The 25,488-nt window shown below is 36.9% G+C and overlaps 1 protein-coding gene across 10 annotated transcripts in view; it reads left to right on the plus strand.

The window, feature by feature from the left end:
• The window catches only part of RPS6KC1 (ribosomal protein S6 kinase C1), a 320,826-nt gene that overhangs the window by 131,972 nt on the left and 163,366 nt on the right, over window positions 1-25,488 (plus strand). For 9 of the 10 annotated variants that reach the window (XM_086694890.1, XM_086694889.1, XM_086694888.1 and 6 more), the window contains 4 exons: window positions 5,723-5,770; window positions 6,929-7,061; window positions 16,168-17,763; window positions 18,035-18,124. In XM_086694890.1, the coding sequence (XP_086551016.1) occupies window positions 5,723-5,770; window positions 6,929-7,061; window positions 16,168-17,763; window positions 18,035-18,124 (1,867 nt within the window). The remainder of the gene's footprint in view (window positions 1-5,722; window positions 5,771-6,928; window positions 7,062-16,167; window positions 17,764-18,034; window positions 18,125-25,488) is intronic. The other variant, XM_086694893.1, reaches the window with a different exon arrangement.

Genomic DNA, 25,488 nt, shown 5'->3' on the forward strand with positions numbered 1-25,488 from the left:
GAAGCCTTTCCTGCCACCGTTATGAAAGGAGAGTGGGCAAGTCTCATTGTGCTGGTGGAACTGAAGAACAGATGAGGCCAATCCTTAAGGGATAAGTTGTCTGCTTCCCCCCCCCCCCCCCCCCCCCGCCCAGTTAGAGGCAGTCATTCTATATATTACGTCGGGCAAAGATGGAGTAATCTCTTCTGTTAGACCATATGCTAATATAGTGCTGATAAGTGAGAGTGAAAAATGAAAGGGAGAAATACATTAATTGTATTCTCTCAATAAGGTATGCTATCCGAGGTAATTATTTCATGACAGTTTTAGTTAGAGTACTTGTTTTATCATGAAATAAAAGATGGTTTTAGGAGCCTTTTATTGGAAAAGACAATTGTATCAAATTAGTACCAAATTAGATTTTTGTCTTTATAAAGGTGAGCAAACCCATGAGCAGTTTTTAAATTGATGTGTTCTAGTCCACAAATGAACAAATTCTGTTTGAGGGTTAAAGAAGCTATTATTTTGTCCTTTATGCTGACAGCTTCATTACAGATTAGCCTACTGTTGGCATTAAAAAAATGTTTGGCTCCTTATGATCTTTGTGCATGCAACTATAATATTAATGCAGTGCCATAGCACTGTTCATTAAGAAATGACTTTAAATGAGGTTGAAGCGTGTAAATTTGGAAAGATACAGATGTTAAATGCAGTCGTTTCTCTTTGTATACAGCCGTATGGCTAATAATTTCCAAGTGGCTAAAGCTCTTGTTAGCAGGAGTGCTGGTGTGTTAAGAATGGCTCTATAAATAACTTTAAGAACTGAAGTTGAAGGTGCTTCTTTTAAAGACTATTGTTAACTAAACATTATTGCCAAACAGATGGAAAGCATTCACCAGCCTGATGTTTTTAGGTCTAATTATATTATCACCAGCCCTGTACGGCTCAGTTGAAGAGGTGTATCCAGAGGCCAATTTATAATCATTTAGCCAACACCTGTTTGGGAGAAATTGACAGTCAAAGGGCACATTTAAAAAAAAATCACATATGTTCTTGTGTTTATTGCCTCAATGTGAACGTTGTCTAGTTGCAAACAAACTTGGTAGGAGAAGAAAGTAAATGCAAACAGAGCATCACTTCCCAGCCATGTTTGTCGATCTTAATTTGGTCTTTTTATCTGATCCACTTCATGCTTCATGGCTAAGTAAGATCAGCAAAGAATCACTCCTGATTCACGTGGATATATTCTGTTCAGCCAGTTAAGAGGTTTCTGGTAGACGAAAGAAATTCTTTTGTACATCTTCCATACCTTTTATCTCGTGAAATGTTTTCTGCTTCATAGAGATGTATCTTATTTAAAGAAGATTGACATTCTGGTGAGTGGCTTAAGACAGTCACAACTTGGTACAAAAACACAGAGGATTTAAGGAACACTACTTTACAAACTCGGTAGAGGTTTATTAAGCTCCCTGCAAAGGCAGAGAGAGGACCGAAGTGTCTCCTTTTACACATACGACATGTTAAATTAAGTCTCAAAGTTCAAGCTCTTTGAATGTGGTTCCATGCTTTGGAGATTCAAGATTGCATATAGCTCAAGGGGAAATTATGGGGAGAATAGGTGTATTTTATCAGAAAATAGTTTGGACCTGATGTCCCCACTAACTCTTTCATTTTAGTGTTTTTTTCCCTCTTTTGGCATATTTCTTTATTGAAAGATTTATATATATCACTTCCATCTTCTTATCACCCATTATTAACCCAGAGCAGTCTGACTTCTGCTCCAGCAGTTCACAGCATAATACAGTATTGAAAGTTCCCAACAGTTTCCTAACTGCCTGAGGCAGTAATCGATTTTCAGTCTTAATAGTTTTCTGGATCTTTCTCTTTAGGCAAGGGGAACAAAAGGAAAAATAGACAAATGGGACAACATTAAACTAAAAAGCTTTTGTACAGGAAGAAGACCATCAGTAAAATGAAAAAGCAGCCTACTGAATGGAAGAAGATATTTGCAAATGATATATCTGATAAGGGATTAATATCCAAAAATATAAATAACTCATACAACTCAACACCAAAAACAAATCTGATTAAAAAATGGGAGAGAACCCGCATAGACATTTTTCCCAAGGATACATACAGGTGGCCTACAGACATGAGAAAACATATCTAATCATCATGAGAATGCAAATCAAAACCACAGCAAAGTATCACCTCATAATAATCAGAATGGCTAGTATTCAAAAGATAAGAAATAACAAGTGTTGGGGAGGATGTGGAGAAGAGGGAATACTCATGCACTGTTGGTGGGAATATACATTGGTACATCTGCTATGGAAAACAGCATGGAGGTTCCTCAAAAAATTAAAAATAGAAATACTATATAATCCAGTAATTCCACTGTTAGGTATTTACCTGAAGAAAATAAAAACACTAATTCGAAGAGATTATATGCGCCCCTATGTTTACTGAAATGTTATTTACGATAGCCAAGATATGGAAGCAACCTAAGTGTCCATCTATAGATGAATGGATAAAGAACATGTGGTGCATGTACACAGTGGAAAATTAGCCGCAAAAAAGGATGACATCTTGCCATTCATGACAACATGGATGGAACTAGAGAATATTATGCTAAATGGCATAAATCAGACAAAGACAAATGCCATTTGATTTCACTTATGTGTGGAATCTAGAAAACAACAAATGAACAAACGAAAAATAATAACAGACTCATAACTATGGAGATACAAAGCTTGTGGTTGCCAGAGAGGAGGGTTGTTGGGGGTATAGGCGAAACAGGTGAACAGAATTAAGATGTACAAACTTACAGTTATAAAATAAATGATGAGAATAAAAAGGACAGCATAGGGAATATAGTCAATAATATTGTAATAACTTTGTATGGTAGACAGATGGTAACTACACTTATTGTGGTAAGCATTTCATAGTGTATGTGATATGATTGTTGAATCACTACTTGAAACTAACAATATTGTAGGTCAGCTATATTTTAACTTAAAAAAAGCCAGTCACAAAGGAAAAATAGATATACCTATCTCATTGGATTGTTCAGTGCATTATATCGTTTAATTCTTTGAAATCCAGCACAGTGTAAACATTTCGTTGGGGGTACAGTCTCATGTTTTTAGCTGTTATTTTGATGGAGAATGCTCAAATATGAAACTTTAGTCCCAACTTATTTTCTAAGCTCCCTTCACATATTGCCATCTGTCTTCTAAGCCTGAATTTGTTCACTGTGTTTATTGAACATTTATTTACTATGGGATCGTGATGCGTTATGTGTTGGAGGAAATACAATTTCTGCCCTGTATCAGTTTTCTATTTTTGTCATAACAAATCACCACAAACTTAGCATCTTCCAACAATTAAATTTATTATGTCAAGGTTCTTTGGACCAGAGGCCTGACGTGGGTCATATTGTGCTATAATCAAAGTGCCGGCACTGCTGTGTTCCTTACTGAAGACTCTGGGGAAAAACCCACTTTCAAGCTTACTCAGACTGTAGGTTGAACTCTTTTCTTTGCCGTTGTAGGACTGAACTCTTCCTTACTGGCTATCAGCTGAACACTGGTCTTTGCTTCTAGAAGCTGTCTGCTCCTTCTCATGCTTGTTGGGAGCTGCCGGTGGCCTTTCTCCAGTGCTGACATGCGGGTGTCTGTATCTTAGCACCAGCAACTGTGTAACCCTCTCATACTTAACATCTCTCTGATTTCTCCTGCCATTATCACTTCTGTGTTTCCACTTCTGGCCAGAGACAGACAGTTCTCTGCTTTTCAGCGTTCATGGGACTTGATTGAGCCTCCTCGGTAATCCAAGATAATCTGTTTTAAGGTCTGTAGACCTTAATTACATCTGCAAAGTTCTTTTTGCCAGGAACATAACATATTCACAGGTTCTGGAGATTAAGGTATGAACGTCCTTGGCGACCATTATTCTGCCTGTGATATAGCCATGAAAAGCTTGAAATCTGGTTGGGAGATAGACACATGAACAAATACAATCAAATTCAAGGGGTTGGTACTGTATACAGTGGGTGACTGAAGAAAGGAGAGAATCAGTGTTATTGAGAGACAGACATTTGAGCTGAATATGGGAAGATGAGTACTTGTTTTAAGGGGCTGTGGGGGGCATATGTCAGGGAGAAGAAGCAATAATAGTTAAATGGCGATACCAAGCAGTTTTACAAGATTATTTCACTGAAATTCTCGCAAATGGTACATGCTGTTATTATCTACCATTTTGGTTTCTATAGATGAAGTTTTAATGTTTTCACATGTAGAATAGGAAGGGTAAAAGTATCTTATAGGTAGTTGAAAGAATTAACATTGATGGCTAAAGCATAGCACATAGTAAACACTTAGTACCTGGTAGGTAAAGAGAAATCAATCCCCTGTCTATAGGCACTCTTCCTATCTGCCAAGGTGGGTGGGGGAGGGGGTTGCTTGAGGGGGCAGTGGGTGAGATCATGCGGGGTCTTGAGGTGATTTTTTGGATTTATTGTTTTAAAAGAAAACACTGACTGCTATTTAGAGAACAGACCATAGGGCAGCAAATGAAGCAGAGAAATCTGTTGGGAGACCATTGTTATAATCCAGGTAGATCTTTGTTTGGATCAGGGTAATAGCTGGCAAGTCAGTTCACATTTTGGGTACATTTTGAGGATAGAGCTGACAGGATTTGCTAATGGAAAAAGAGGAGCTAGGATGAGTCTTAGATACAGAAGTAGCACCAAAAGGGAGTCTTAAGTTGGAGCCTGAGTCATTGAGATCATTATACCAAGTTGCTACGTAAAGAGTTTTAGGAAGAGAAATGAGACTTCAGCAATGCCTGTATTTTTTTTTTTTTTTTTTTTTTTTACTTCCTCTTAACCATATATATTCCATAAGGGAAAATTTTTCCTTCTAAGAAATATATTTTATTTAATTTATTTTTTTAAGAAATATATTTTAATTTTTTTAATGTTTATTTATTTTTGAGACAGAGAGAGACAGAGCATGAACGGGGGAGGGTCAGAGAGAGGGAGACACAGAATCTGAAACAGGCTCCAGGCTCTGAGCTGTCAGCACAGAGCACGACGCGGGGCTTGAACTCACTGACCGCGAGATCATGACCTGAGCCAAAGTCGGCCCCTTAACCGACTGAGCCACCCAGGCGCCCCTAAGAAATATATTTTAAAACAAATTCCTAGATTTGTTTTAAAATATATTTCTTAAAAAATATATAAATAATTATATATATATTCTCTATATATAGAAATAAGTAAATATATAGAAATGTTTCTAAAATATGGAATTTTTAGAAAAGGAAACTATAATAAAACCCACTTGAAAAAATGGTTTTTTTGACAGCATGCACATGCAAGCAAGTTGGGGAGGGGCAAAAAGAGAGGGAGACGGAGAATCCCACACTGTCAGCACAGAGCCTGACTCAGGGTTCGAACTCACAAACTTGTGAGATCATGACCTAAGCCGAAATCAAGAGTCGGATGCTTAACCCATTGAGCCACCTATGAACCCCAGTAAAACCTACTCTAGATAAGACTGTTTTAAGCCTGTGATTTGGTTACTTAAAGAAAAAAAAAATCTATTCAGAAATTAACAACTTTGGTGGAGTCAATTCCAACACTCCCCATCCCCCAAACCTTTAAAGTATAGTTTCAAAAAGTTACAAGTCCATGTTTCATTGTACTGTGAATGATTCATTACTCATGTCTTTTATGTAGGTTTTACTTGTAATGGACACAAGGACAGAGCAGACATTCATTTTAAAAGTAAGTAGAATTTGTATGTTGAATGAATTTAGGAATTTATTTTCAAATTATGCTTCTGAAAGAAAAATATTTAATGTTTTTTCTTGGGTATTTGAATGTTCTTTTGTGTTTGTGGTGGTCTGTATTTCTTTTACTTCCTGTTTTTTGTCACAGTTGATAAATACTTTATAGCATGCCTTTAGAGGTGGTCATTTGGATAAGTTGAAGACTCATTCCCTCATGTTTAAATATATAGTGTGTACTTTAAATATACCTCTAAAACATTTTGTGTAATTTGTGAGGACTGCACACAGTTGCCCTTTGATTATGATTACAGTCCCTAAGAACTGAAATTTTGCCTTAAAGTCTCTGTTTCAGGTATTTGGGAAAGTGTTCTCTACATTCCTGGCACTCTTTTTTTTTTTTTTTTAATCTAAATTCTAGGAACAAGGAAAGAAACATCCCTCAATTTTGTAATTTCAAAATTGAAATGGCTTATGGCAGTACATATTCTAAAATATCCTAATTTAATCATTTCTACAGCATCTAGAGTTAATCAATTTCAGATTAGTTTTATGTATTTTTTTCAGATTCTTACAGCATGGCAGTAAGTTACATTAACATATGCGGAAACAAATTTCTTTCTGAGTATACTTTATCACTGGCATCTCCCCAGATTTTTAAACCAGGGTAAGACACCAGAAACTATACCCACCTTGTTCCTTTGGAGAAGTCTTAAAATAGTCTTTATACTGTTTTTGGCCTGAAATTTTAAATCACCTGTTTCATCAGGAATACCTTTTGTGTCTCAGAAATTTGAATGATCTCACAATGTCTACTGTTTTAAAGATCTGTCTATATATGTAAAATAAAACTTAAGAAAAGGTCATAGAGAAATAACTGTGTATCATCCTGATGACTTAGTTTGAGAGCATCTCTAATAAAAACACTGACCCACGTAATTGATTTTAATGGCAGCTTTGTGGCATCTTCCGTTCTCTGGATTCACGCCAGATGCCATCAGCAGAGCCTCCAGGGACCGAGGGGCATAGAGCAGCAGATGAGTGGTTTCTCTGAAGCCCAGAGTAACTCGGATAGATTAGTTTGGTTGATAAACACAGAGCACAGCAGGCTCCAAAGGCAACTGAGGGTACAACTGACCTTTTTGTTCTCTGTCAGGGTCTAAGGAAAAGCAGTGAATACAGCAGGAACAGAAAGACCATCATCCCCCGCTGTGTGCCCAACATGGTGTGTCTGCACAAGTACATCATTTCTGAGGAGTCGGTATTTCTTGTGCTGCAGCACGCGGAAGGTTAGTTTGTAGTTTAAATTGTTTATGGAGCAAAGAATGTCATCATCTCCTTAGCTCTTCCGTTTCCATAATGTCCTTCTTACTTCTGTTATCGCATGAGCAGATGAAACATATAAAACACATGTAAGAAACTGTTTCCTTATTCCTCTGCTCTCTTTGAGTTGTGAGGGAAAACGAAAACCCAGGTGAGCAGCGGATTTCATTTGAACTACAGTAACCTTGTTAGATATACATAACTACTTACTTTCTCCTAGAATTGGTCTACTCTGATGAGAACTTTAAGGTGAAGGTGTGCTAAAAGAGCGAGGTTGTATTTTAGGGGTTTTATTTTGTTCTCTGCGAAAAGGATACATTAATGTTAGATGACTTAAAAAGCATCCCCTGAAGAATTAATTAATTACCTCCTCTTTTAGAATGCATGGGTATTTGCTTAACGTTTGACATTACCTAGTTATTCTGATCTGGGTTTTTACAAACACAGCCATTGGCATCACATATGCGTACAAAGCAGAGGCATGGTGCCCTGCCTTCAAACTATTTATGAAATTTCAGCTCTTGGTAGAAGGAACAGGTGGCAAAAAAATACTGTTTTGATTTGTTTTTGCCCTTTAATACCTGAATTTAAATAAATAGTCTTTTATTTAGAATGACTAAATACAGCATATAAATACAAACCCACAAAATAAACAGTCGCCTTTTGGCTTTTAAGAGGTGTTTTTTTAAATAGTAAAAAAAAATTAAATTATTTTCCATATTTCATGAAGGTGTTGTTATTATTTTTACATTACTGAGAATAAACACGTGTTGTGTTTTACTAATAGGCATGGCATTTGAATTTAATGCATTTTCCCAGGAAAATGAGTCATTGCTTTGTGGAATGAGGTCTTTTATGATAACTAATGCAAGATTTTTGACGGGGGCAATAAACTATTAATATTGTTTATTATGAAGTACAGCACAAGATAACTACAGATGGAGGGAAGACCTCCATATGTAGTATTTAATAGGAAATTCAGAAGGGGCTCCATGGTCTCTCAGGTATTAAGAGAGTTAATTGCGTGTGTGAATTGGATAACTAATTCACCTTTGTTCAGACATTATAGACAGCTTTTATCTGAGGATACCAGTGCATTACAGACATTATTGAATTAGAGGTCATGTCATCTGATAGCGAAATACAGCCACCTCTGGTGTGGAACAAAATAACTTGCGTAGTAATAATCCATAATAATTTAGAACAAGGTCAGTAGGATGAATGTAATTATAGTCAATATTCTATTACCCAGGGTGGATTATTCATGTTGGAGATTATCTGTGGCAAATTTTCGATTCTAGTTTGCCTCTGCTGTTTGCAGCCTCTTCCTGTTCTTTCTCTTCCTTCTCCAGAACACACTTCCGGTTTTCTTCTGCCATCTTCTCACTCTGTCTTACACTTCTTAAAGCTGCTGTTGCAACTGATTTTACTTTAGTTCTGAGAAAATCTTTATCAATTAAATTCTACTGTTTCAGATGATCTTTACCAAGCTTCTTTTCCTTTATTGTTGGCCATACCTGACTCTGAATGGCTACGTGATCGTAGAATTTGCCCTGGATTATTTAAACTTGGTGAGGATCTCTTGTTGACTGTTCATTTCTTGTTGACTGCTATTGTTTAATTTTACGAAGATTTTATAACACAAAGATATTAAATTAAAGTGCAAATAGGGACCGTAGATTCATTTAACATTCAGCAAATTTATTGAGTGTGTATTATGCGCTAGACTCTCTCTTAGGTGAACAGCACAGGAAAAGAGCTTGCCCTTTTGACACTTACATTGATTCTTGTGGAGAGTCCAACAGAAAACCAAAAGCATGATAATATTGGCTAATAATAGGGACTCCACTGATCTCTAACAGAGAACTCTAAAATAGGATGACTGGGGGACTACTTTAGATTAGGTAGTCAAGGAAGCCTGCTCTAAGAAGGTGCCATTTAAGAGGAGTGCTGAATGACAACCATTTGGATGTAAGTGGGAGAGATCAATGTTAAGAAATCAAAAGCAAAAACAACGTTCGATAAACAAGAAAGGAGACAATTTGGTTGCAGTGTATGGTAGGTGAGGGCAGTTGTCGTATATGAGGCTATGGGAGAAATAGGCAGGAGTCTTGTACTGAAGGATAAGGACTTTGGCTTTTATTCAAGTGCATTGGAAAACCCCTGGATATCTAAAGCAGCGACTAGATCTGATTTACATTTTAAAAAGATCACTCTGGCTGTTGTATAGGGAATGGATTACAAACAGGCTGCGAGCAATGTATAGTCCAGACAAGAGATAATGGTTCTAGCCCTTATGCTTTGAGGGTAGACTCAGTGGGACCTGTGATGGATTCTAGTTAGAGAATGAAGAATCTAGGCGAATTTTTTGGATTGCTCACTTGAGCAATCAAGTGAACTGTTTGACGGGCGGTGTGCTATCTTTTACATGTTAGTGGTATTTTCTTTGTTACCTCTGTGAATTAGAAGGTTGTGCATAAGTCACAAACACATTACTTTCATATGTATAAATAGCTATTCCTAAAAAATAAGTGTTGAACAATTGTTTTCTCTGTAATACAAATGCTTGAATATTTATGATTTGTGGCTTTAGCTTCCTCCCGCTTACAGGACTATTCAGGATTCATGTAAGTCTCTTAGACTCATTTGCCTTCCATTTTTAATTTGTTTAGTTAGAAACAAATTGGCGCTTACTGGGATACAGGCTTAGCTGTAACATGGCAGTGAGCAAAACCAATGAAGACTTTGCCCACATGGAGCTTACACTGAGAAGCAGAAAAGATAATAGGCAAATACATCAGTAAATATACGTCAGATGGAGATAAATTCTATGGAGAAATAAAAGAAGGAAAAGGGAATGCCAAAAGGGTGTGTGGGGGGGTTACTATTCTATCTAGAGTGGTCACCTTATTAAGAAAGGGACGTTTGGCCAGCGAACTGAAGGAAGTAAGAGGCAGAATGTTGTGGATATGTAAGGGAAGAGCATCTTAGAAAGAGAGAACAAATAGGCCAGGAGCCAAGAGTCTATTTGGGGTATAAGAAACAGCAAGGTTACTGTGGCTGGAGCAGAATGGGAAGAGCTTGGGGAAGTGGGGAGGCCGGTGGGCAGATCTTCCTTCTGTGGGCTTATAGTTTGGTTTTTATGCTGAATAAAAAGGAAGTCACTGAGGGATATTGAGCAGAGGAGTGGCAAGATAGGGCTCACCCTGGCTGCTTTGTGGAAAGTGTAGTCTAGGAGGGCAAAGGCAAAAGCAGGGAGACCAGTTTGGAAGTTTTTGTGGCAATCCAGGTGAAAATAATTGTAGCTCGCTCAAAGCATTAGAGGTGGAAGTGGTAAGACATGGTTGTTAGATTCTGAATCTGTTTTGAAGATAGAACTGACCTGATTGTGCTTTACACGTCTGCAAGGTTTTTGGCTTAACTAACTAAAAGAATGGAGTTCCCATTTGTTAAGATGGGGAAAGCTGTGGGAGAGGTCGATTTCGAGGGAAAAAATCAGGGCTTCAGTTTGGGGCTTGTGAGTTTGAGATGCTTATTAAATATCCAGGTGGTGTTGAGTGGGCAGTTGGATATAGCAGACAGGCTTTTAGGAGAGAGATTTAAAATGTTTATTGTTCCTATTAATGAATCCCTTATGTTAATTCTGTTTGGGAAGGAAAAGGTGAGAAAGTAATTGTATTCAGTCAAGGCCGTGTGTGTCGTTAAAACTTTAAGTTTCTAAGATTAGGGACTGTGTCATTTTCATCGTCTGTATCCCTGCATTTAGCAGAACACTTGGTGCACAGAAGGTGCTCAGTGCATAATTGCTGGCTGCTGAGTCGGAGAAAAGGTGAATGCCTAGGTTAGAAGAAAATGCTTGGAAAAGCCTGCACATGTGGATACATCGGAGAGATGAGGGACGGGAAAGAGTAACCCCAAATTACCTGGGGACCCCAGGGGTGAAATTATTCTTTTTTTATTAACAAGTTTTTTTTTTTATTATGAAACTAATATGTAAAGCAATACATTTGAACTATATATAGAAGTACATAAAATAAAAATAAAAAATCTCCCCTCCTAGTCACTTTTATGCCCTGTTCCACTTTCTAGAAATAGGAGAAATTTTCCTCTGTGTATAAATATATTCTCCCTACCCGTCTAGTTTAAAAAAAAATGGATCCTACATATTGTTCTATAGCTTGTTTTCTTCCCCTATCTTAACAGTGTACCTTGAGTGACTTTCCCTAACAGTATATGTAGGTCTGTGTTAAGAGAGACCAGTGTAGTGATTAAAAACAAGGAATCTGGAGTCAGACTACTGTTAGCTTGTGTGACCTTGGGCAAGGTATTTAACGTTTTTGTGCCTCCATTTCCTTATCTGTAAAATAGGGATGATAGTTACCTACCTCCTATAGTTGATGTGAAGATTAAGCAGTTCATATATGTGAAACACTTAGAATAGTACCTAGCACATGGTAAACGCTATGTAAGTACAGTAAAACCTTAATTTGCGAGCATGAGTCGTGCCGGAAACGTGCTTATAATCCAAAGCACTTGTATATAAAAGTGAATTTCAAGAATCATTGGTTCAGTTGTGATCATGTGACATTCGGCATCGTGTAGTACTCTTATTGCAAGACATCGCTCGTTTATCAAGTTAAAATTTATTAGTAATTTTGTTCATCTTGCGGAACACTCACAGAGCAAGTTACTTGCAATCCAAGGTTTTACTATATTTGCAAATATTGCTATTATTTCTTTGAATAAAGAATATTTGGTTTATAGACTTATCATAATTTTTTTTAACTATTCTCTTATTAATTGGTGTTTAAATTGTTTCTAGGACTTTTGCTTATATGTCTTTGTATACTTCTGTTTTCTTTTTTGAGAACTATTTGTAGCATGAATTTCTTGAATTGGAATTCCTGGTTCAGAAAATGATTTTGAGCATTGTTCAGCAGTATTTTATCAGACCTGTTAATGTCAGGTCCTAATTCTGGCCAAGCAAATTTAACAAATATTCTTTTCAGTCTTTCAGAAAATCAGTAAAATTTAATGAGAGACACAGAGTTTTTATTAAACTTTATGAATTTCTAATTTCATAGCTTAAAATAGCTAATATCTCCAATTTTATATGCTTCAATGGCGCTTAGAAAGGTGTCATTTATATTTCCAAAGTGTTAAAAATTATAAATATGTTAGGTATTTTCTGTTTATATTTTGAGATTTATCAATAACAGGGTTGTTTTTTTTCAAAAGGATAATGTTTTTAATGTTATAATAATAATGTTGACATTTGTGTAAGTTTGTCTATTAGGCCTAATCTTGATAGAAAGGAAAACCTATTCAGCTTTTGTGGGTGACAAATTTCAATAGAAATAATGTGTTCTTGTAAGTTTTGTGATTTTCATGATTTTTGTAATTGATAAAAAATATGGGATAGGACTCAAATTTTGTTTCCATAGCTCCATATCAAGTATTAAGTTTACCTGGGTACCTAGCAAACAATGGGGAAGGGCTAAAACAGTTTTGTTTTCTCTTGAAAAATGCAGTTTTTACAGTCTACTTTAGGATGCTTGTTTAGGCTAGGAATAAATTTCATAAAGAAAGTGTCAACCATCACATTTAAAAATTCTATGTAATAATGAAAAGAATGGAAATTAAGTGAGATGCCATATTTGATTAATCAAATCGGTCAACTTGGTAATATCCAATATAGGCAAGTTGCTATGAAGATGGCATTAATACACAGTGCTTATGGGAGTGGATTTGGGTACAGCCTTTCTGTAAATAGCTTCATAACACATAACAGAAGCATTAAAAATATTCATGCTTTTTGATCTAGTACTTGCATTTCTGGTATTCTATATTGATGAAATTGTCAGAGATGTCAAATACTTGTACCATGTGAGGGTACATACTATTTTAATTCTAACAGTAAAAGATTGGAAAAATGTAAATGTCCAACAATAGATGAACATCTATCCCATGGATATGCTGTATAGCCCATTCAAGTTCATAGTCTCATGAAAATTAGAAAATGTTCATGATGTGATGTTAGTCACAAATAAAAAGCCTGAAAATAAATGTACAAATAGTTAATGGTGTTTCTAGGTGATTTGTATATTTTTCTTTTTCTTTTTATTTAAATTGTTTATAAAGAAGCCATATATTTGTTTTAAAATAGGAAGAAAGTATGATAAAAAATAATGACATTATTAATATTTATAGACCCTTATTCTTGAAAGGTTTTCAAAATACTCGGAAGGATACCATCTTTCTATAACCCAATTTACTAAATACTTATTTAATGCATATTATTTTATATGCTAGGCAGAATCCTCTCCTTGTGGTCTGGTAAAGGAGATGATAAAGGTATAAAAAGTAATATTAACGTGAAATAGAATATTTTAAATGTTGTAAGAGGGACTAAGTGATATAAAAAATTCAGAGACGATAGGAGTCATATCTGCTGAGGGGATATCAAAAAAATTGGTAAAAGAAATTCTGAGAGACTGTCAAGAATAGTTGGGATTTTGACAAGCAGATGTTGGACAAACTAATAAGAAAGTAAATTCTTTAAGTGGTAGGTATAGTTTGAGCAAAAGCCCAGCATGGGTTATATTTGGAGAAATCCAATTCAGATGAAGTATTTGATGAGTTGAGGGGGAGAACCAAATCATAGCTTGACACACTGTATTACTGAGGAGTTCAGTGCCTCTGTGGGGCTGGTATATCATTCATTCAGGGGGTCGAGGGGATTTGGGTTCTTGAATGGAGAAATAATGTAAGATCTGTGCTAAAGTGGAAGATTAACTGGGCAGCAGTTAGTATGATAGAGTGATACAGGAAGGAGTTAAAGCAGGAATCTGGTTGTAACTATAAAGTTATTCCAAGGAGAATGGCCAAAGGAATCAATGGAAGAGGAAGACTATGTGAAACGTTATGTGAAACCTTATGGGTATATCCTATAGGACTTGGAAACTTGTCAGATGTAGAAAGAACAAGGGAGGAAAAAATAATCTTAAGTTTGGTCCAAAGCTTTTGTGCCAGCGTGGCTTAGAGGTCAGAAAGAGGAAGTGATTTGGGGGCAAGAAGAAAGAATTTAAGCATATTGAATTTTAGATTTCAGCAGTTCATCTAGGTGAAATTGGCCTAAGAATGAATGAAACTTTTCTTGGAACTTGACTGTGTCTTGCTATTTCTGGAACTTTGTGACTACAGAGACTGTCTGCTTTGTGATGGCACATCACATTCTGATGAGTTACCATCTGAGTTAAAGAATGCCTGCCACTGACTGAATGCCTGCCATGTCCTGTGCACTGATCAGGCAGTAGACAGAGAAAGATGAAAAAGACAGTCCTGTCCTCACAGTAGTCCCCATCTAGGAGAACTGAAAACAACACACGTTGTTATAGTTGGATTGCATACAGGAATTCCAGCTTCAGGTTCAGGCTTTATTGTCAGTGTGCCACAATAGAGGTGTTTGTGATAAGAGGAATGTGGTTATTGTTGTCAAAAAAAAAAAAAAAAAAAAAGATGGAATCAATGCATGCCGTCTTTTGTGAATGTGTTTCAAAGCTATATATGAACCCTTAAATTTTAATTTGACTCTGGGGAGATATGAAACACTAAGTATAACCTAGTGAGGACAGAAAGTTAGCCAAGAAAAGAATGAGAGTGAAAAGTTAAATGCCCTAATGTCCAATACTACTAATTACTATCAAAATGGGAGAAGGCTGTTAACTAGGTCACTGGTAGAGGAGATGTCTGAATATCTTAGGATTAATATTGTAACAGCTAACCTTTACTGCACATTTACTCGATAGCAGGCACAGTACTGGGTGCTTTGTGTATTTACTGAGTCCCTCTAAATGAAATGAAAAGGCAGTGTACAAAAAAGAGTTTTTTGGATGCTTCCACTTACCTTTTTATAGATATAATTGACTGTCAGTAATTATTTCTCTTACGAATGTTACTCTTGGTATAGGATGCTTAATAAAGACATTAAAAATGTGCTGAAAAAATTGCCTTTTCCATGTTAATAGAGGGGATTCATGTTTAACACATTATTTCCCATTTTTGGAAGATACAGTTGTATCTTCACAAAGTATGCTTCTGCAATTATTGTTTATCAGATTTCTGGATCAAATTGAACTGTTCTTTCTTCTTGCAATACAGTAAAGCTTTGATGGGGTTTTGATACTTATTATAGTTATTTATTCAAAGATTCTAATGAGTAAAACGGGCTGAGTTTTTAATGGTTAAAACAAAAGAAAAGTAAAGTGAAACAACTACCTAACAAGTATTGCTGGTAAAACATTGGATTGCTTTGTGTTTATTTGATTTCTATGATTTCTGTGAAATTGATTTTTATGATTTTACTTTTATAGGTTTCTGATATATATCAGAATATAGAATCAGAATTGCAGTAGCCTGCCCCATTAATACCCAATTAATTTTCCTCAGCTGGTTTACTTGGTCTTCTACCATACGTGATGTGTGTGGGGAAGGGAGAAAATGGGGAAAATGTTATTAATATGTCATTTATAATGGCATAATTATATACCGGATGCCATATCTCCCCTCTAAGCTTGGACTGGGCATTTTAAAATGGAATAATATTGCTGATCCACCCCCCCACCCCCCACACACACTATAGTATATACAGTTTTAAGCAGCACTTAAATTTATGTATTTCCACTTGACCAAGGGGCCATGCTTGAAAAAATTATTACGTAAACAGCTCAGAACATAATCACATGTTCCAACAGCTAAATCATATTTACAGCAGTGTTCTAGCTGTGGGATTTCCTATTAGTATTTGTTAAAATAATTTCAAAGGAAGAAATAGGTTGTCATTTAAAAAATAATTGATATCAGGAGATAGGTTTAAAACGATACTCACCAGTCAGCAATCACAAAAAAATACATTTTATTAAAATGCTTGTTTTATAGCATACTTGATATTAATGGATATTGCTGACTTGCTTTTGATTGATTATTAGAATGCTTTTGGTTTTTCTTTTGGCTTCAATAAGTAACCATTAATTTGGGTATCTTAAAAATTTTTTTGGTTATACTTGTTCACAGGTGGCAAACTCTGGTCATATATCAGTAAGTTTCTAAACAGAAGTCCTGAAGAAAGCTTTGACATCGGGGAAGTGAAAAAATCTGCACTCACTAAAGTTCACCTGCAACAGCCAACTTCTAGTCCTCAGGACAGCAGCAGCTTTGAATCCAGAGGAAGCGATGGTGGAACGATGCTTAAAGTTCTGCCTCTGAAGACTAGTCTTACTCCAAGCTCTCAAGATGATAGCAACCAAGACGAAGAAGGCCAAGATAGCTCTCCAAAATGGCCAGATTCTGGCTCAAGTTCAGAAGAGGAATGTACCACTAGTTATCTGACCCTATGCAATGAATATGGGCAAGAAAAGATTGAGCCAGGGTCCTTGAATGAGGAGCCTTTCGTGAAGATCGGAGGGAATGCTGTTGATCCCAGAGTTATCGAAAGCTTCCCAGCACACCTTGCTGCTGACAGTGGCAGCCCCAGCACCCAGCACATAGCTCACGAGCTGAAGTTCTTTGCTGGAGATGATGACCTAGAAGCAGATAGTTCTCCAAGAACGTCCGATTCCCTTAGTAGATCTAAAAACAGCCCCATGGAATTCTTTAGAATAGACAGTAAGGATAGCACTAGTGAACTCCTAGGCCTTGATTTTGGAGAAAAATTGTATAGTCTAAAGTCAGAGCCTTTGAAACCATTTTTCACTCTTCCAGATGGAGACGGCACTTCCAGGGGTTTCAGTACTAGCGAAAGCAAGGTAGAGTTTATAGCTCAGGACACCATTAGCAGGGGCTCAGATGACTCTGTCCCAGTTATTTCTTTTAAAGATGCTGCTTTTGATGATGTCATCGGCACTGATGAAGGAAGGCCCGATCTCCTTGTAAATCTACCTGGTGAACTGGAGCCCATCAAAGACAGTGAAGCAATGGGACCCACTCCGTTTACACAGACTAATATAGGCATAATTGAAAGTAAATTGTTGGAAGCCCCTGATGTTTTATGCCTCAGGCTTAGTACTGAACAACGCCAAGCAAGTGAGGAAAATGGCACAGAGGAATTGAGTGATCCCTCCAGGCCTAAATCCCATAGTATAGCAGAGAAACACAGCGCGCAGGGGGATCTTGGGATGTTGTTTGTAACAGCTGGTGATCACAGTAGTTCAGGAGACATGTCTTTGTTACACAGCTCGGATCCTAAGTTCCAAGGACTTGGAGCGGTTGAGTCTGCAGTCACTGCAACCAACGCAGAAGAAAGCATATTCCATATTTCTAACCCACTCTCAGGTGCTAATGAATATAATGTAAACACAGACACTTTAAAAACTGAAGAAGTATTGCTGTTTACGGATCAAACTGAGGATTTGGCTAAAGAGGAACTGACTTTGTTTCAGAGAGACTCAGAGACTAAGGGAGAGAGTGGATTAGCACTAGAAGGAGACAAGGAAATACATCAGATTTTTGAGGACCTTGATAAAAAATTAGCACTAAACTCCAGGTTTTACATCCCCGAGGGCTGCATTCAAAGATGGGCAGCTGAAATGGTGGTAGCCCTTGATGCTTTACATAGAGAGGGAATTGTGTGCCGCGATTTGAACCCAAACAACATCTTATTGAATGATAGAGGTCAGGAACTTTTGCAAATGCATTTCTTTTTATTCGCTGTTGCTTCCAATTAACTGAGTAGGCGTTTTATCTTGTAATTAGTATCTTCATTTCCTGTCTAGAGCTTCATTATCAGTGCGGCAAATTCACCCCCAGTAATAGCTTCTAGTACTTAATGATGCCATTATTCTTAATGATACTGTTTTTAGCTACAAAAGGAGTAATTACAGTTCACTTCTGCAGAAAATGGAAGAGAAAAATGTTTTGATTTCTCCTGTCGTTTTGTTTTTAGGACACATTCAGCTAACGTATTTTAGCAGGTGGAGCGAGGTTGAAGATTCCTGTGACAGTGATGCCATGGAGAGAATGTACTGTGCCCCAGGTTAGAGCAATCTCTTAAAATGTTTCACTTGAAAAAGTAGTTCCGCCTCTCTCTTTTCTTTATAAAAGTTGTATTTTTCTCTAGTGGTTCACATAGGTGTTGGGTTTGGGTATCTCTCAAATCCTTCAAAAAAAGAAAATTTGGGGAAGAAACCATTATATATTCTAGAGGGGTGTGTGTGTGTGTGTGTGTGTGTGTGTGTGTGTATTTGTTGTTAAATGGGCTTGTACTTCTCTTAGGAGAGACAGTTAATTCTGTCTTAGAAGTGTCTAACTTCTCAGTGTTTAGAAGGACCTTTGAATACCCCGAACCTCTTTCAGTGGATGGTTTTATTAAGATGTGAGAGGTAGCCAACTACAGGGGTAAAATTCCCAAGGAGAAAAGTGGATAAAATATGGAATTTTTAAAAATGCAGTACTGTGACTTCAATGATGAGGTGCTCTGGCATGCAGAGCAGATTTTAGAGTTCTCTCTGTATTTGAGACATTTTAGGAAGCATGTTTTTCTTGCTTTAAAATAGCCAGTTTAGCCAAATACTCAACACAACAGATTTCTCTTGCTCTTACTGTATTGTCTTTATTTTTTTTTTTTTAAATTAGAGCTTTATTTCGGGGGGTGTTATATCCTTTGCTGATAATTACAGGTCACGTAAGCATATGAATTGGATTTGTGTGAGTGTCTTTCTGTCAGTGCAGATGGGGCTATATTTGAATCCAAAGTTCGTTCACCTTTTGCCCGGCTCTCAGCCTCTTTGGATAGTCCAAGTTACTTCACTTGTCACCCCACTGGCTTTCAAAGGAGGTTCAAGCTGATTATGGTGACATGATCTGCTTAGTTGTTGATTAATACAGTATTTAACGCTTCCTAGCTAACCAGTGTATTATTGATGCTAACATTGTTTCCCTGCATAATGGGAAGTGATTATAATTAGGGTTGAAAGAGCTATATTGTTTTAAGTTACAACCTTCATTGTTAAGAATTACTCCTGGATTGGGGAATAGCTAAGTTTTTCAGCCTGCAAAGCAAATATCCCAAAACTGTTTCCTGAAAACGTGATTTGGTTTTTTTTTTTTCTTAGTGTTCTGTTTCTTTTCCTCTTTCTTCCCTCAAATTAGGGGTGTTTGATTTTATTTCTTCCTAGGGGCAATAGAGCATGCCTCCGTTTTTTGTTTCTCTCAAGTAGATAATATTATGCTGTTTTTTGAAGCCTTATTAGTATGATTTAGTTAATGGGATAACAAAAATAATTTCAATGTGAAATCACTTTATTATGGTTATCTGGTTCTTTTTGTAAATACTCACCCCCTTCTATAGTTTGATAAATAACATCTTAGGTGCCAGTGTACATAAATACATATATTAATTGTAATGAATTTGGAGGCTTAAGGATCAAAATTAAATGTGGGACTTCTTTTTAGGTTTATTTATTTATTTTGAGAGAGAGAGAGGGAGAGAGAGAGCAAGCATGAGTGGAATAGGGGCAGAGAGAAAAGGAGAGAGAATTCCAAGTAGGCTCTGCACTGATAGCCTGACAGTCCAACCCAGGGCTCGAACTCACAAATCATGAGATTGTGACCTGAGCATGGATTAAAAGTCAGACACTCAACCAACTAAACCACCCACACGCTCCAAATCTGGGAGTTCTTTTAGATGAAACCTGTTAAATCCAGAAGTGAAGTGCAGGATAAACCTCACATCAAACCAGATGTGATGAGGCCTTGTTTAGTGTTTATAACTGACTCCTTATTTCCTATTTTTATTGTCACTTTCTTCTCGAAAACTGTAAGGTTATGCTTTGGCGTTCTAGCAGAATTGTTTCTTCAACGTACGATGTTTACTTTACCATTCACAGCATGTTGACCACCTGAAAATTTTAATATGTGTTTAACAAAACTATACTACATTCATCAACAAAAGATACTTTTAATTTTGTGTACTCGAAACAGCAAATTTAATCCAGATCAGTTCCCTATTTTTATTTTTAAGCCTTTCCCCACAAATCACAGTTCTCATAGTTTACCAGCAGGTGGCAGTCTACCATTAATGGATTTTTGCTGTCATTTTCCAGGTTGTCCTTCACTAACATTTGAGAAAAGCTGTCTGAAGAAGGGCTTTGTTTTAATTATTTGCGTGAAAGAATTGTACTTTCAAGCTTTGTGAGTTGCAAAAGTGCCCTAGCATTATATCATGCATTGAACGATGTAGAAAGTCTCTTCTATTTTTGGGACCTATTAATTTGTTTCATCAACAGGGGAAGATAAAACCAGTAATGGCCTTAACTGAAAAGTAGAGCTAGCCTTGTAATGTAGATGATTGTAAACCCAGAGTTACAGAACTCCGTTAAGTGTCTGCGTTCTCCCACACCTAGCTTACAATGCAAGGGGAACTGGAACCAAAAATTGTAAGTTACTGTTTGTTTCAAAAGTGAACAGCAGTGCTACTGATGAACACTATAAATAGTGTTTCCTCCCCAAAGGGTGGGAACAGTGCTAATATGCTAATATTTCAATGCTTAAAAGTCGCAAATCCATTAACACATGGGGACACAGAGTACTTAGTCATCTTTTGCTCTACTCTTAGAAACACTAAGGGTTGCCGTAATTCCCTCCCACATCCCCTCTGCCCTTCCATTTTCTAATTCTAACCTTAGTATTATTGTCCGAGTAACTCTAAGGCATGTCCAGCAGCTGATGTTTGGTTAGAAAGTAAAGTTGTCATAAGATCGTGATGAGAACGACCCACTTCTGTTTAAACAGCATGCAGCCTCTACCCCGACCACTCCTCCCTCCTGGGAATCCTTATCACATTTTTGTCCTAAAAACATTATCCACCTGCCCTGTACTTTATAATATCAGCAATGTATCTTTTCATCTTGTGGATGATGTGCCTTCATATTTTGAGAAAAATTTCCAGTAACAGATTCGATTTACACGGACAGAAACTTGAGCACATGCCAAACTAGCAGGGGGGCCATTATTCTGCTCTATAAATAAGTTTAAAAAAGAAAACACACACACACAGAAACCTGTGAATCAACATGTTTTGGTCTAATTGAGGGGAAAAGCAAGATAGATAAATTTTGAAATGCAAATGATCACCTTCTGTTATTTAAGTAGAGTTTCTGCCAACTTTGCGATCTTAGATTTTAAAAAGTCACGGTTGTTTCAGCACTGCATACTACCAAGGATATCTGATATTCACAAGTTTCTACAGTGACCTGAAGAACTTTTTGAAAAAGTTACCACTTTTTTTATATTAAGGAAAACAAGTCCAGTAACAAAAAGACAAAAACCAATGAGCTTTCTCTGTCTACATCTGTGAAAAAGCCAGCAAATAAATGGCTGCAGCTGCAGGCCTATCAAGAGGGTCTTGAGAATACGAATTCACTGATCAAACCCAGCCCTGTTTTCAAAGTAGAAATCATTCCTTTTAGGTTCACTTTGTGTCCTTAGATTATCTAGGATGGTTCTCTAGAAAGGTTGTATTTTAAATAAACATCATTCATGGTAAATGGGTTCCTTTCATACCAGAGAAACACAGGACAGAGTTCAGGAAGAGAGAGAGTAAAGAAACAGACCCCCGGAGTGGGAATAGATGGTATAGCGTAGGAATATAAACATAACACTGCCTGGTTTCCATATTGGGAGCTTTTTAGATACTTTATTAAGAGCCCTACAGACAGGTTCTCCTGTTTTTCGTTGTGAGAGGTTATAGAATAAAAACTGGAGTAAATTGATTATTCTTCTCTAGAGGACTTCCTTGTCATTACTCTCATTTTATTTCTGTATCTGTGTATACCACACACAAAGGATTTTATGTGCTTTATCATTGAAACGATTTACCATAATGTAAATTTTTGTTACAGCATTTTAAGTATAAAGGAAGAATAAAGTGTCAAGAAAGTATTTTTTTTTTACCAGTATTTTTTTAAGTCTTGACTCTCATCGTAAAAAAAAGCAGCTAGGAAATAGAACCTCTAATATTAAGCATATAAAGCACAAAAGACTGTATTGGAAAGTTTAATATGCAATCTAAGGCAAGTGAGTAAAATTGTTGATATGTTCGTTATTATGCTAATTGCATCACTTAAGTTTCTCATTCCAGTCTTCACAAGTTGATATCGTACCTATCAGAGTGTGTCCTTCACCTTTATTTTCCACTCCACTATGAGCCTTTATAAATGCTTGAAATTTACATTGATATTTCTCGTTGAATACTTTTCAGACTTGAGAATTTATAGGTGAATATGTGTGTAAATTGAAGAAGTCCAAAATGCTTTTTACTGCAGCCCAATCTCCACGCTCCCAGATGTCAAATGACAGCTTTGCTTCCTCTCTTAGGCGATTTCACACTTGGAAACAGCTCACAGCTGACGGTGAAAAGTGAAACATAGAAAAATCATGCTGAAACTATCTGTAAAATTCAGTTTTAGAGCATGACATTTATTTACTATCACCCTTTGCTCTTCTACCCTGACTTTATCAAATAGGCTATGAATATATTTTTTGGGGGTAGTCTCCTCTGCCCTTTTTCATAAATGGGTCTTACATGTCATTTGTTGCTTTTTTAAGCATGGTGCACTATGTCGTAGTTATGTATTTGATAATTAGATCTAGGACTCAGACCATGGATGGTTTAAAATATCATGAGGCCATCATTAAGTTTAAGATTTAGAATATTAAGGCAGAGTTAAGAATGACCAAACTTCAACATTTGTCCCACATCAGCCGTTAACTCATTGCATGACCTTGGGCATGTTACTGAAGACTTCCTAGACCTTAATTCATCACTAGCCAAATAGATTTGTAGGGTATAAAAAATATCACAGATGTCAAATCATCTAATACCGTTCTTACACAAAATGCAGTCAGAATTCAAGTTTATTTTATTAAGGCAAGAATTTCTCCCCCAAGGTTACATACTGATTTCTTGTCTAATATTAGTAGGGTTAAAATAATTATTTCACTTGGAGGACTTTCTAAGTGTATACCTGTACTCATTTGTAAGGTATTTATATAATATGTATTACGCAGAAATGAGGGATTTATGGAAAGTATTTTCATTTGGAGGAGAGAAGCCAAGACACTTTTTTTTTTTCCAACGTTTATTTATTTTTGCGACAGAGAGAGACAGAGCATGAACGGGGGAGGGGCAGAGAGAGAGGGAGACACAGAATCGGAAACAGGCTCCAGGCTCTGAGCCATCAGCCCAGAGCCTGACGCGGGGCTCGAACTCACGGACCGCGAGATCGTGACCTGGCTGAAGTCGGATGCTTAACCGACTGCACCACCCAGGCGCCCCGCCAAGACACTTTTTGAGTAGGGCGAAATTTGATTGCCAAGATTCTCCACAAACAAAATTGTTTAAAGAAGAAAGAATCATTTGGATCTGAGAATGTTTGGGTCCTGGGTAACTTCAGCAAGCATGAGTGATCTATTTTAGGAATGTGAAGTTGAGAGAGAACTCAAATGAATATAGATACATATTTTGAACTAATAATGATCTAACCAGGAAATATGGTTGTATCCCTGGTGTAGGCTTTTAAATTTTTTTTTCCCAAAGGAGAAAGAAGAAAAAGGCAAGAGGGAGCTATAGAAATAATTTTGAAAAGAGTAAAATATTTGTGGTTAGTATTTAAACATTATGTTTCAAACACTGATTCTTTTGTTTGATTTACCCTTCAGCAACACTTCAACAGTAACTCTCTTGTACATATTAGATGTTTTAACATTTTCCTTTAACAATTAGCAAGTACTTCTAATCCTTTGTTTTTAGTTCTTATTGTCATAAAGACCGAATCTATATCTTCTTTGGGAGAACCAGTAACTTTTCAAGTTTGCCATAGAGTAGTGAAAAGTTTACACTGAGGAAAAGTCTCTGATGCACTTAATCCTCGTATACTGATGAAGTTTGTGCCATGAGTATAGTCATATTAGGATAAGCAAAAAGAGCTTCAAGTCAACACAAATCTTACCTTGTTCAGGCAGACCCCTCGTGATGGAAAGATTAAAGAGTTGCTTTATACTGGCTTGAAGGTCTGGAACCTCAGGATCCGTCCCTGGGTAGGATGTATCTTGGATCCTCCACACATCCCCCAGTGATGGGCTAGTTACCTTCACCTCTGTGTTAAGGTCCCTCCATACTGAAATAGACCCATTCTGAAATCATACTTCTCTCATCAGGACAGATTGTGATTTATCTCTACCAGTGGGAATGAGGCTTAGTAATAGCAAAATGTTCCATCCTTGCTATTTGGCACCTTAGTGAAGAGCACATTAGCTCTTCTCGTGAAAAGAAATTCTTCATCCATTAGAACTAGAGAATTTGTAAGAGTCAAAGAACTAGTAATATTTTCATACGGAAGAGGTGAAATACAAGATCTCCGTACATCTCGTAATAGTACCTGATATACCGGGGAATGGGGGGTTACCTCAACCTTTAGATTATTAAAAAGAAGTTAACTTTAACCTCTTATTTGCTCCAAACCTTTTTCTTTATTATCTTGGGCAGATTGTTTTTTAGAAGAGGAACAAGAGACTAGATACTTGTGGTTTTGAGTAATAGCTGCATTGTAATTGCTTTTTGATTTTCAGGTCTAAGTTGATTTTTGGCAACTAGTCAGTTACTTGGCCTCACTAGTATATTATTATAAAGAAGAAAGAGAACTATCTTTTGCCTCTGATACTTAACACAGAAGAGATAATGCTGAGTCTTAAACATCATGTACCAGAGCTATCGGCCAGCTCCTTTGACCAAGTCATCAGGTCCTGTACCATGCAAAATCTTGTCAATTTGAATCTCCCTGAAGTAAGCAGGGCTTACTCCTTCTGAGCAGTTATTCACAAATGCTTCGCTCAAATAAATGTTTAAAAATGCTAAGGTTTTAAAAAATGGATGACAAAGCAAACGGAGTTCCTTGAGCCCCTTTAATAGCAGTGCACGAAGCCCTGCCTACTTGACACAACAGCAGTGGTGGTGGGGGGAGCTGCATCTGTCATTTTCACAATTTTCAGTTAGCCTTTTTCTCATCAATCAACTTTAATGGCTTTGGTTGGGTAACACTGTGACACCCGATGGCTATTCAGAATGGAGTTGTTGTGATATGATCAATGGAAAATGGAGCATGCTGTTGGTTTTTTTTTTTTCCCCTACTAGAAATGCAGGGTGAGAGAGTAAGCAAGATTGCATAGAGCTCAGAATTATAATTATAATCAGTCAACCAGAAGTCATATGGTAGTTACCCACTTCTTATTTTATCTCACAAGAAGACGGTAGTGTAATGATACCTATAAACTCCCTCCAGCAGGTAATTCTTGGCTCTGCACTGCTGAATCAAGTTAAATCAAGGAGTTTTGACCCAACTT

This window comes from Puma concolor, chromosome E4 (genome assembly GCF_028749965.1).
Source record: "Puma concolor isolate L17-30 chromosome E4, mPumCon1.1.hap2, whole genome shotgun sequence".
Classification (NCBI taxonomy): domain Eukaryota; kingdom Metazoa; phylum Chordata; class Mammalia; order Carnivora; family Felidae; genus Puma; species Puma concolor.